Source organism: Macaca fascicularis, chromosome 2 (genome assembly GCF_037993035.2).
Source record: "Macaca fascicularis isolate 582-1 chromosome 2, T2T-MFA8v1.1".
Taxonomy (NCBI): domain Eukaryota; kingdom Metazoa; phylum Chordata; class Mammalia; order Primates; family Cercopithecidae; genus Macaca; species Macaca fascicularis.
In genome coordinates this window covers 154,542,536-154,555,926 of record NC_088376.1, presented here as the reverse complement: position 1 = coordinate 154,555,926, position 13,391 = coordinate 154,542,536, and the positions used below count along the sequence as shown (strand labels likewise).

The window sequence follows — 13,391 nt, the reverse complement described above, 5'->3', positions numbered from 1 at the left end:
ATTACTCTTTCTTATTGCCATTCCCCTGTCTTGATAAATCAGCTATCTAGTCAGCGGGCAAGTGGGCGGCTACAGCCTGGCCTGTCCCATCCCATCCAATAGTTCCCATCTCTTCTCAGCTCCCTCTGTAGTTTCTCTTCCTCCACCTGCCTTTTCAGTGTTTCCCAAGACAGAGGTGACTCAGTTTTGTTTTTTTTTTTTTTGAGACGGAGTCTCGCTCTGTCCCCAAGGCTGGAGTGCAGTGGCGCGATCTCGGCTCACTGCAAGCTCCGCCTCCCGGGTTCACGCCATTCTCCTGCCTCAGTCTCCCGAGTAACTGGGACTACAGGAGCCCGCCACCGCGCCCGGCTATTTTTTTGTATTTTTAATAGAGACGGGGTTTCACCGTGGTCTCGATCTCCTGACCCTGTGATCCGCCCGCCTCGGCCTCCCAAAGTGCCGGGATTACAGGCGTGAGCCACCGCGCCCGGCCGTGACTCAGTTTTATCCAGACCGCTCTGTGACTGAACACCCATTTTCTTTTCCTCTTCCAGAAAATTATTTGTCAACTAGGTACAAAACAGTATCTCAGGAATTCACCATCCAGTTAAAAATGGAACCTTATCCTTACCGTGCCCCTGCAGAGACCCCAATACCGCGCATTTCCCCCATTCTTTTGCTTTCCTCAAGTTTTACCACAGCCTCGCGGCCGCAAGTGACAAAAGAGGCAAGGGGAAGCAGCTGGGCCGGCCTTTAGGTTTCTGTACACAGGGAGATTTCCCATGGCTAGCATTTATGGAAACAACTGCTGGTATGTGAAAAACAGGTCCCTCACAGCCGTCACGACGGCCGGAGCTCATACCCGCCAACATGCCCGCGGCCCCGACCCTCCAATTTTCTCCGCCCAGCAACTCTGGCCGCGCAAGCACAGTGGGACCGGAGGGAAGCGTGGACACGTGACGTCATCAGTCAGCGCGGGCACGTGACGTCATCAGTCAGCGCGGACCAGCCAGGTGCACATGACTACGGCCTTGGCCGCGGAAGGTGGCAGCCGTCAAGCCCTTCTGGCCTCTCCATCCCCTGTTGCGGTAGACCGCGCAAGCGCAGTGAGTACTGCACAGCGTCGCGGGCCAGTAACGTCATCCGACGTTGCGGACCATGTGTGTGTCCCTGCTGCGCCAAGTAAGAAGTGGAGCCTGAGGCCGGGGAACAGCGGGCGGCATGAGCTGGTGCAGGCTCTTCTTGCGTACCACGGCTGCGGCTCGTGCCTGCCGGGGTCTGGTGGTCTCTACCGCGAACCGGCGGCTACTGCGCACCAGCCCGCCTATACGAGCTTTCGCCAAAGAGCTTTTCCTGGGCAAAATCAAGAAGGTAACGCGAGCCCTGGGCGAATCCTTGCTGTCTGGCTCCCGCTTTTCATCCTCAGCTGCAAGATTGGTGTTCAGCTTTGTCGGATTCCCCAAACCTGCCAGAGAGACACACCCTGCAGGCGAGGCGTGTTAACACTCTGGATTCCTGAGTTCCAGGAAAACCTTCCCAGAGAAAGGGTGGGACATTTCCTAGACGGGGGACCCTTGGAAGTGTAAATTTTGTCAGAATTTGGAAAACTCTAGGCTAGGTAATTTACAAAGCAGCCTTCATCTCAGCTGGTCTGGTCTGGAAATGTGCGGGGCTTCCTCTCTTATTCCTAAACAGTTTAGACCGTGTCCCTCCTCAGTCACCTTCCAGCGCCCTGGGGCTTCCTTCCCCAGTTGAGCCGTAGCGCCTCTCCCAGCCATTGAGGTTCCTCAGAAATCTGGCTCCAAGATGCTTCCCGGGCGTCGCACAACCCTGCCAGTAGTAACAGTTTGGTTATAAAACACTCATTGTCCTCTTAGAGTTGGAAGACGGGTTTGGTCTTGGCTCGTTGACTTTGAAACTCAGTTCTTTTTTTTGAGACAGAGTCTTGCTCTTGTCGCCCAGGCTGGAGTACTCACTACAACCTCCGCCTCCTGGGTTCAAGCGATTCTCCTGCCTCAGCCTCCGGAGTAGCTGGGATTACAGGCGCCCGCCACCATGCCCGGTTTTTTTTTTTTTTTTGTATTTTTAGCAGAGATGGAGTTTCACCGTGTTGGCAAAGCTGGTCTCGAACTCCTGATCTCAGGTGGTCCACCCGCCTCGGCTTTCCAAAGTACTAGGATTACAGGCGTGAGCCACCACTCCCGGCCGAGACTCAGTTCTTTCAGCCTTAAAATGGAGATAGTGTTGTGTCTCCTTCACAGAGGTGTTGTAGAGCCCCAGTGAGATAAATGGTGCATGGAGAGTCGTCTTAAACTGTAGAGTACTGTGCAGAAGAAGAGAGAACTGGCTTCAACACTTACTAGTCTTGTGACCTTGGAGCTGATGGTTTCACCTCCCTGTGCCTCAGTGCCTTCATCTACAAAATAGGAATAAACACATTTCTTGCTTTTTCCTTTGTGTTTTATTTTATCTTCTAAGGAAAGCAACAGTATACTTGCTATTTCCTCGAGGTGCCCTGCTTTGAGCTTGGCTGAATGTTGGCTGATCCTCTATCACGGAAGTTATTCCCTGGCTTCTCTTTGGAACATTCCTCTGAGGTTGTCAGGCTGATCCCTTTATAGCAAGCAACCTTATTGATGCAGAAGCTAAGACTCAGACTAAAAGCAGTTTGCCCGGCTAGAAGGTGCAGAGCTATGTCTTTGACATATGGGAAACCCTTTTACCCAGGACCTGGGGCAGTGTGGTGCTCTATCCTGGGACCTCCTGCTTTCCAGCAGCATGGTGAAGAAAGAACACAAATCCTTCAGATCTGTTTCCATCATAAACCTTTGGCACCACCTGCCCTGCCCTTACTCTCAGCTGTCAGCTTTGCTTCCCGTTCCACTGAGAAAATCCATGCAGTCAGATGAGAACTTCACAGGCATAGTTACCCCCTCCCCCTGCATGTGCCCATATTATCTACATTCTGTTACTATGACTGAACTGTCTGCTTCTGGCAAAACCAACCTCTCATTAGACCCCAGGCCTTCTCACCTACTCAAGGGTAATTCTTTCCTTTCTCGGAATCATTAACTGTTCTCTCTACTGGATCTTGAGACCTTACCATTCAGACGTTTGTCCCTAATGGCCATGGAAGTCAGTAGTGACCTCTCTGTTGTCAAATCGTGTGATCTGTTCTCAGACCTCATCCTACTTGGCCCATCATTGGCATCTGACGCTGTTCGTTCTTCTACCCTGTTGACACACTTTCTTCTCTAGTTTCTGAATCACTATTCTCATCGTTCTCTGAATGTTCTAAATACTTCACTGACTGATACTTCTCTGTGTCAATTGCTAGTTCTTTTTTAGCTCCTTTACTGCTAAACAATGACCAGTGTTTCCAACTAGCCAAGTTGGAATTTACTAAGGCTGGGTCTGTGGATGTCTTTTCATCTACAACCATCTCCTGGGTGACCTTATTTAGTGTCCTGGCTTTAAATATCATCAATATCCTGATGCCTCAAATTTCTTTTTCCAGTTCAGATTTCTCCCTGAGCTCCAGATTCCTTTTGCTTTTTCAGAGTTGGGGCCTTCCTCTGTCACCCGGGCTGGAGTGCAGTGGTACCATCATAGCTCACTGCAACCTTGAACTCCTAGGCTCAAGAGATCCTCCCACCTCAGCATCCCCAGTAGCTGGGACTAGGCACGCCCTGCCACACCCAGCCAAGGTCCTTTTTTAAATCTACCTTTGTACTCAAAAGCTCTGCTAAGAGGTTTCACAGGCGTTTGAGATTAATAGATCCAAAACTGAGTTCCTGGTTCCCACCCAATCCTGGTCCTTCCACCAGCCTTCTTTTATCATAGATAATGGTGGCTCTGTTGTTCCACCTGTTCAGACAGAACACCTGGCGTCACCTTGTACTCTTATTCTCCTAGTTCACGTCTAATTCCACAGAAGATCTGGTTTTCTCTACTTTGAGGTTCTTCAGAGTCTGACCACTTTTAGACCCTTCTGCTACTACTTCGGATCAGGCCAATGTCATCTCTCACAGCCTTACTGGGATTAGAGCAGAAACATGGGACATGATGCTTAGAATCTCAGAACTGGAAAAGATCTTTCAGATTATGTAGGCCAGTGGTTGTCACCCTGCCCTCAGCCAGACCCAAGCTATTCATGGAGTGCCCCTGGAACTGCTGCAGGGATGGGTGTGAAGTTGAGTGGGTGGGATTTAGGTGACTGTTTTCCATATCAGCGGTCTCAGAACTGCTTGACTTTTGTCTGTTTTACATATTTGGTTTCTGCACTAGATTTCTTTGAATAACAGGTTCCACTTTTTAAGATAATTTATCAACTGTTTATTGCAATTGAACTCTTCTCCCCTAAGGCACTGACCTGATTTGATAACATCAGAATCTTTCTCCCGTGCCCCTGCAGTCTTTCCTATGTGACAGGTTTTCTGTGGTTGTACCTGAAGGCCAACTAGTTGCCAGGCTGTCTTATCTGGCCTGCCCACTGGTACCAGAATGATCTCTAATACAGCCCATGCACAAGACCCAAGTGTCAGTGAGCCTCTGTGTTCAGTGAAGGAGACTGAGCTTTGAAGGAGACTGAGCTTTGATCTAAAAGGCTGCAGAGTGATGGGGCCATCAACTTGTTTTTTTTCTTTTTTTTTTTTCTTGAGACAGAGTCTTACTCTGTCACGCAAGCTGGAGTGCAGTGGTGTAATCACAGCTCACTGCAGCCTCAGCCTCCCCAGGCTCAGGGGATCCTCCCACCTCAGCCTCCTGAGTAGCTGGGACTATAGGTGTGTGTAGCCTTGCCCAGGCTGGTTTTGAACTCCTGGGCTTTAAGCAGTCCCCCTGCCTCAGCTTTCCAAAGGATTAGGATTACAGGCAATAGCCACTGTGCCCAGCCAAGCTTGTTTTTTAATTTTTCTTTTTTTTTTTTTTTTTATTTTGAGACAGAGTCTTGCTCTGTCACCCAGGCTGGAGTGCAATGGTGCAATCTCAGCTTACTGCAACCTCCACCTCCCGGGTTCAAACGATTCTTCTGCCTCAGCCTCCTGAGTAGCTGGGATTTCAGGCGTACGCCACCACGCCTGGGTAATTTTTGTATTTTTAGTAGAAATGGAGTTTCACCATGTTGGTGAGGCTAGTCTCGAATTCCTGACCTCGTGATCCACCTACCTTGGCCTCCCAAAGTGCTGGGATTACAGGCGTGAGCCACCGCGCCCGGCCTCCCAGCTTGTTTTTTTCGATACCACCTTCGTGGTGGTTTTGGAATGGACAGAGGCAGGGATTCCTTTAAGTTGGCTGTCACTTTTAGTTAGGGACTCACCTATAAGCCTGTGGTCCTGGGCCCAGAGAGGAGAAAGAAGTGGGAGCATATTGATAGAGTAGAGAAATCTGTTGGCTGATTGGCTGTACAAGGTCTGAGGAGAAGGTTGAGGTCTCCCAAAGACTTCTCTAGAGACACTTGGTGAGAGGCGCCATGAGGACAGGTGTTGCTTGGACCTATAGCTATGACTCAGGACATCACTGCCCAGCAACCTGAAGCCCACATCCACAGTTTGTGTCATGCTGGCAACTGAAGGGGTACCAGAGCCCAAAAGTCCACAGAGGCTTGGTACAGGGAGCAGATGTCCATGAGCAGGAGAGACAGAGGCTATAGGGATCGATGAGACTTGGTAAGCACGACATGCTCTTCTCAGCGTAACATCTTTGAGCTCACACAATAGTTGATGTAGAATTGTCCATTTCAGTAAGGAGCTTCCACGTCCACTATCTTCCACAATTCTCACAAGGGCCTTGAGTAAATATTACCTGCGTGTTATGGGTAAGAAAGAGGTAGTTTGGAGAGCTGAAGGGATTTGGTGAAGGCCACATAATTAGTAAGCCTGAAATCAAGGACCAGACCCCCAGGCTTCTAAATGTTAGTCTTGGGCTGCATGTTTCATGGGACCATTATCATCCCTTGTACTGAGAAGGAAAGCTGATGAAAATTGGGAAGAACCTATTTGAACAGGGGAGGGAGATGGATGTGGGTGGTGGAGCCTCCACATAGTTCCTGTATCTTGAGAACCTTGTGAGGTTTGCTTTCCAGTTCCTTCAGTACGTCACGTCCCGCTGGCCAGGGTGGAGTAGAGCACATGTTTTTCCTTCCCTTTAACTGATGTTTCCATGATGGCAGCGTAATAAAAATTAAATTTTTAGAAAATATTTACTATTTTTAGAAAGAAGTTTTCCCATTTCCGGAAGTTAGCCAAGATGAACTTAATGAAATCAATCAGTTCTTGGGACCCGTGGAAAAATTCTTCACTGAAGAGGGTACGTATGGTTTTCTTTACCATTGCCGATTTCCACTGTAAGGGTGATTCGGTTGATATTTATATTAGAAGCGGCATACATAGGGGAAGTCTTCTTGAGGGAGAAATGGTTTCCACTCATCATAATTTGCTTTAGGTTTCATCCCTGTTGCCATTTAATTAAAAAACATCCAGTTAAATGCTTCTCATTGTATTTGTGGTGAAGGACCACTTTAAACATTTCCAAACTGTTCCAGGCCAACACTTCCATAAGCTGTAATAAAAATGAATAACTAAAAAAATGAGATGGCAAAAAGCCAAGGCCACACACTCTACAAGCCCCTGGAGCATGTGCTGGTTGTTGTGGCAGTGGAATTATGTGTGATTTTGTCTGGCTTCTTTCTGCGTAATTTTGAATTTCATCCATGGTGCATGTATCAGTAGTACTTCCTTTTTAATGCTGAGTCGTATTTCTTTCTATAGATATACCAAGATTTGTTTATCCATTTAAGTATTCATTGACATGGGGTATGTATCCAGATTTTAGCTATCACCAAAAAAGTTGCCATAAACATACCTTTTTTCCTCTTTTTCTTTTTTTAAGAGACAGGGTCTTTCTTTGTCGCCTGGGCTGGAGTGCAGTAGTGTGATCATAGCTCACTGCAACCCTCCAACTTCTGGGCTCAAAGCCATCCTCTGCCTCAGCCTCCCGCATAGCTGAGACTACAGGTACACACTACCATGCCCAGCTAATAATTCTTAAAGTTTTTTGTAGAGATGGGGTCTCACTATGTTATTCAGGCTGGTCTCAGACTCCTGGGCTCAGGTGATCTTCCTACCTCAGCCTCTTAAAGTGTTAGGATTACAGGTATGAACCACCATGCCTGGCCTGTATTTTCTTTTTTTTTGAGACGCCATCTCGAATCACTGCAACCGCCACCTCCCGGCTTCAAGCAATTCTTCTGCCTCAGCCTCCCGAGTAGCTGGGATTACAGGTGTGTGCCACCACGCCTGGCTAATTTTTGGTATTTTTAAGTAAAGAAGGGGCTTCACCATGTTGGCCAGACTGATCTCAAACTCCTGACCTCGGGTGATCTGCCTGCCTCGGCCTCCCAAAGTGCTTGGATTACAGGTGAGAGCCACCTCGCCCAGCCTGGCCTGTATTTTCTTTTAGAAACTTCATAGTTTCTAAACTATGACTGGACATGTGGCTTACGCCTGTAATCCCAGCTCGTTGGGAGGCCAAGGCGAGCGGATCATGAGGTCAGGAGATCGAGACCATCCTGGCTAACATTATGAAACCCTGTCTCTACTGAAAATACAAAAAATTAGCCAGGCGTGGTGGCGGGCATCTGTAGTCCCAGCTACTCTGGAGGCTGAGGTAGGAGAATGGTGTGAACCCGGGAGGCGGAGCTTGCAGTGAGCTGAGATCACACTACTGCATTCCAGCCTGGGCGACAGAGCAAGACTCTATCTCAAAAAAAAAAAAGTTTATAGTTTTAATTCAGGTTTAGAACTATGATTCATTCAAAGTTAATTTGGGGTTTGTTGTGAGGTGAAGTTTGAGGAGGATTGTTTTGCTTATGGCTATCCAGTTCCATCAACATTTGTTGGAAAGATTATCTTTTCCCTATTGGATCTACTTGGCACCTTTATCAAAAATCAGTTGACCATTTATGTATGAGTTTATCTCTGAATTTTCTGTTCTCTTCCACTGATCTATTTGTCCATCTTTATTCAGGTATTACATTGTCTTGTTTACTGAGCTTTCTGTTAAGGCTTGGAACCAAGTAATGTTAGTTCTCCAACTTTATTCTTGTCTAAAGTTGGTTTGACTCTTGCAGGTCCTTTGCATTTCTTTTGCATCAATTTAATAATCAGCTTTTCAAGTCTACAAAAAGGCCTATAAGTTTTTAAATGGTTGGTTTATCTTTTAGAGCAATTTTTTTTTTTTTTTTTTTTGAGACGAAGTCTCACTCTGTCACCCAGGCTGGAGTGCAGTGGCGTGATCTTGGCTCACCACAACCCTTGCCTCCTGGGTTCAAGTGATTCTCCTGCCTCAGCCTCCCGAGTAGCTGGGACTATAGGTGCGCACCACCATGCCCGGCTAATTTTTATATTTTTTTAGTAGAGACAGGATTTCACTATATTGGCCAGGCTGGTCTTGAACTCCTGATCTAGTGATCCACCTGCCTCGGCCTCCTAAAGTGCTGGGATTATAGACTTGAGCCACTGTGCCCAGCCAGCAATTTTTAAAACTAGGAAAAAAGGATCTTGTTACCCATGTAGTTGCTGATTCCAGGGCTCTTCATGTCTCTTGTGGAGTCTCTTCCTGGCTTCATATTGCTTCAGAAGAGATGTCTGCTTCCATTCTTATCTTCGTTCCTTTGTACGTGGTGTTTCTTTCATCTCTGGCTGCTTTTCAGTGGTGTTAGGAAAACTGATTATCACATTTATTTATGTAGTTTTTTGCACATTTATTTTGCTTGGAGTTCTTTGAACTTTTGCTACCGTTGCTCTTCTGTGGGAAAGACTTCCTTTCACTTTTCGTGATGTGTAGCTCTGCAGGGGATGCATATTCTCACCTTTTGTATGTCTAGAAAAGTCTGTTTCAGCTGGGCATAGTGGCTCATGCCCGTAATGCCAGCACTTAGGGAAGCCGAGGTGGGCGGATCGCCTGAGGTCAGGAGTTTGAGACCAGTCTGGCCAACAGGGAACATCCCGTCTCTACCAAAAATAAAAAAATTAGCCAGATGTGGTGGCATGCACCTGTAATCCCAGCTACTCTGGAGGCTGAGGCAGGAGAATCACTTGAACCTGGCGGGCAGAGGTTGCAGTGAGCTGAGATCGCACCACTGTACTCCAGCCTGAGTGACAGAGCGAGACTCCATCTCAAAAAAAAAAAAAAGGAAAGAAAAAGTAAAATAAAAGTCTGTTTCATCAGAACAGGTTTCTGTGTTGACAGGATTTACCTTTCAGGCAATTAATGGTGTTGCTCTGCTTTCTTCCTGACTTCATATTGCTTCAGAAGAGATGTCTGCTTCCATTCTTATCTTTGTTCCTTTGTACATAGTGTTTCTTTCATCTCTGGCTGCTTTTCAGTGGTTTTAGGAAAATTGATTATCACATTTATTTATGTAGTTTTTTGCACACTTATTTTGCTTGGAGTTCTTTGAACTTCTGGCTCTGTGTGTTTATACTGCTTACTGAATTTAGATAAACAGTTGTACACCCATACAGTGAATACTGAGCAACAAAAAGTAATGAAGTATTTATACATGAAAAAACATGGATGAATCTCTAAATCATGACCTGAGTTAAAGAAGCCGGGGTAAACAGATAGGTACCATATGGATTCATTTATATAAAACTTGAAGATGCAAGCTGATCTATAGACAAAAGATTTGTGGTTGCCTGGGGATGGTGGACAGATGGATCGTTCTCAAAGGGTGGACAGATGGATCGTTCTCAGATGGATAAAACTTGAAGATGCAAGCTGATCTATAGACAAAAGATTTGTGGTTGCCTGGGGATGGTGGACAGATGGATCGTTCTCAAAGGGGCATAGAGACTTTTGGTGGAAAAGGAAATGTTTTCTTCTCAATTGTGATGTTTTCACTGACAAATATGCCAGAACTCAACAAATTATATATTGTAAATATGTGCAGGTTATTCTTCGCCAATTATATATGTCAATAAAGTTGTTGAAGGATAAAAAAATGAAGGGTTTGGCCTGCACTTTTGGGAATCTGTAGTTGTCTTAGTGACCCATGTATGCAAAAATTCTTTTTTTTTTTTTTTTTTTTTTTTTTGAGACGGAGTCTCGCTCTGTCGCCCAGGTTGGAGTGCAGTGGCCGGATCTCAGCTCACTGCAAGCTCCACCTCCCAGGTTTACGCCATTCTCCTGCCTCAGCCTCCCGAGTAGCTGGGACTACAGGCGCCCGCCACCTCGCCCGGCTAGTTTTTTTGTATTTTTAGTAGAGACGGGGTTTCACCGTGTTAGCCAGGATGGTCTCGATCTCCTGACCTCGTGATCTGCCCGTCTCGGCCTCCCAAAGTGCTGGGATTACAGGCTTGAGCCACCACGCCCGGCCTGCAAAAATTCTTAAGTGTAGGTTATAGTGTTTTTCACAATTTATAATACTGATGAAGTTTAATTAGCAATTCAGAAGTACACTTTAATTGGCTTGATGCATACAAAAGTGTGCAATTATAGGCCTAATGCTATTGATTGTTCAGTTTTGCTGCAGTGAATGTGAATTTTTATTTTAGAGACGAGATCTCACTCTGTCGCTCAGGCTGGAGTGCAGTGGTGCCATCATAGCTTACTCAACCTCCCAGGTCGAGTGATCCTTCCACCTGAGCCTCCCAAGTAGCTGAGAGTGCAGGCTGAATGTGAATGTTGAATGAATAAATGAATTGGTGTTAAACAGGCTAAACTGTCTCAGAACTGGTGGATTGTGCTGAAAGCAGTATGGCCTCTGACAGTGAGGTAAATCTTGGCCCAGATACTGCCATGAGGTGGCTATCTAGCTGAACATTTTAGTATAATTCTGAGAGTTGCATATTTATTCTCTCATTTCCTAGAATATACTAGCCAAAAAAAGTATGAGGTCTAGAAGGAGGAGGGAAAAAATGAAGTTTAACATGCCTATAGAAAAATTTACATGCCATGAATGTATAATTTGCTGCTGTTTTACACAGCAAAAGCACTCCTGTGACTAGCACCCAGATCAACAAATAGAACACCACCTAGCTCTGACAGCTTTTAACAGTTTAATTCTGGCCAGGCGTGGTGGCTCACACCTATGATCCCAGCACTTTGTGAAGCTGTGGTAGGAAGATTGCTTGAGTTCAGGAGTTCAAGACGAGCCTGGGTAACATAGCAAGACCTTGTTTCTACTAAAAAAAAAAAATAATTAGCTGGGTGTGGTGGTATGTACCTGTAGTCCCAGCTTCTTATGAGGCTGAGGCAGGAGGCTCACTTGAGCCTGGGAGATTGAGGTTATATAAGCTATGATTGTGCCACAGCACTTCAGCCTGGGTATCAGAGTGAGACCCTGTTTCTAAATAAATATATAAAAATAAAATTTTTCCTGCGCTAATTACATAAAATTGAACACAGGCCAAATGACCATGATTACAGAATTTCTAGTTTTGAAAAAATTTTTATTCCGGGATTATATATTATCAATATATAAACCACTGTCCTGTTTACTTATATTTGTAGAAACATAGCTTATATTTGTTTAATCAAGATTTTCCTCTTGGCAGTGGACTCCCGAAAAATTGACCAGGAAGGGAAAATCCCAGATGAAACTTTGGAGAAATTGAAGAGCCTGGGCCTTTTTGGGCTGCAAGTCCCCGAAGAATATGGTAGGTCAAGCAAACAAGCACCCAACCAGTTTAGCTCTTAAGAAAGCACTCTAAATTTGTCCATAAAAGGTCTAGTTGCTGGAATAGATGACACCTTCTGTCATGGGCTACATAGTAGGGGTGGACTGACTGAAGGACATGTAGGGAGGAAGTGCTCTCGGGTCCTGTGCTTTTCATCCTAGCACAGAGGAATGAGGCATGTGGTCTGGCTGGCTGTAGAGTGCAAAGCACATCAAGGTGGGAGATTGGACCAGTGGGAACCTTTGAGCAGCGTCTTTTGTGCTATGGACTGTCCCTGTAATTCTTTGAGCATCCTAGTGATGTTTTTAGCTCCCAAGTGACGGTTCTACCTTATTAGAGTTAGCCAGTCACTACAACTTGCCTCCCTTATGCTTTTTCTCGAGTTGGTCACCTGAATTCTGCAGAGGTTAAAGGGACAGGCAAGCAGTGTGTGGAAGGCGAGGTAGAAAATGGTTCAAAGGGATAGACCACACATGTGCCATTTGTGTTTACCCTCAGGCCTTTTGGATATAAAGTTATAAAGGCCAAGGATGCTGCTAAGCATCTGACAATCCGCACAACAGACCCCCACAACAGAAAACAATCCATTCCAAAATGTTACAGTGCCACAGTGGAGAAGCCTTGTCCTGGAGTCCTCTGGATACTGGGCAGTGGGACACACTATAGTTGTTGCATTTATAAAGACCTACAGCTGTGATGGAAGATCCTCGCTATGTGTTAATTGATTTGATGTGTGTGTAGATATCTTCATATTTAAAGTATGTATCTACATATGCTTGTATGCCTAGGAAAAGTGTGGATAGAAGGATATACACAGAAATGCACTTTCTGAGGCACACGATTGTGAGCATTTTTTTTCTTTTTTTTTTTTTTGAGACACAGTCTCGCTCTGTCACCCAGGCTGGAGTGCAGTGGCCGGATCTCAGCTCACTACAAGCTCTGCCTCCCAGGTTTACGCCATTCTCCTGCCTCAGCCTCCCAAATAGCTGGGACTACAGGCGCCCACCACCTCGCCTGGCTAGTTTTTTGTATTTTTAGTAGAGACGGGGTTTCACCGTGTTAGCCAGGCTGGTCTCGATCTCCTGACCTCGTGATCCGCCCGTCTCGGCCTCCCAAAGTGCTGGGATTACAGGCTGAGCCACCGTGCCCGGCCGCATTTTTTTTCTTTTTTGTCTTTTGAGACAGGGTCTCACTGTGTCATCCAGGCTGTAGTGCAGTGGCACGATCATAGCTCACTGTAGCCTTGAACTCCTCGGGCTCAAACAGTCCTCCCACCTAAGCCTCCCAAGTAGCTGGGACTTTTTTAAATTTTGTTGAGTTGGGGTCCTGCTACATTGCCCAGGCTAGTTTTGAATTCTTGGAGCCAAGCAATTCTCCCACCTCAGCCTCCCAAAGTGCTGGGATTATAGGCATGAGCCAGTGTGCCCAGCCCTCGATTTTTGTTTACTTTGTACCTTTCTGTATTGTGATTTTTTTTTTTTGAGACGGAGTCTCTGTTGCCCAGGCTAGAGTGCAGTGGTGTGATCTTGGCTCACTGCAACCTCTGCCTCCCAACTTCAAGTGATTCTCATGCCTCAGCCTCCCGAGTAGCTGGGACCACAGGCACGCGCCACCACACTCAGCTAATTTTTATATTTTTAGTAGAGACGGGGTTTCTCCATGTTGGCCAGGCTGGTCTCAAACTCTTGACCTCAGGTGATCTGCCCACCTCAGCCTCCCAAAGTACTGGGA

General features: G+C 46.2%; 1 protein-coding gene across 2 annotated transcripts in view; it reads left to right on the top strand.

Annotated features, from left to right (window-relative positions):
* The first annotated feature begins 1,139 nt into the window (after positions 1–1,139).
* The window catches only part of ACAD9 (acyl-CoA dehydrogenase family member 9), a 30,629-nt gene continuing 18,377 nt past the window's right edge, over positions 1,140–13,391 (top strand). The window contains exons 1-3 of one of the 2 annotated variants that reach the window (XM_005571746.4): positions 1,140–1,350; positions 6,192–6,285; positions 11,538–11,639. In XM_005571746.4, coding sequence (XP_005571803.2) covers positions 1,201–1,350; positions 6,192–6,285; positions 11,538–11,639 — 346 coding nt within the window. In that variant the 5' untranslated portion in view covers positions 1,140–1,200. The remainder of the gene's footprint in view (positions 1,351–6,191; positions 6,286–11,537; positions 11,640–13,391) is intronic. The other variant, XM_015431352.3, reaches the window with a different exon arrangement.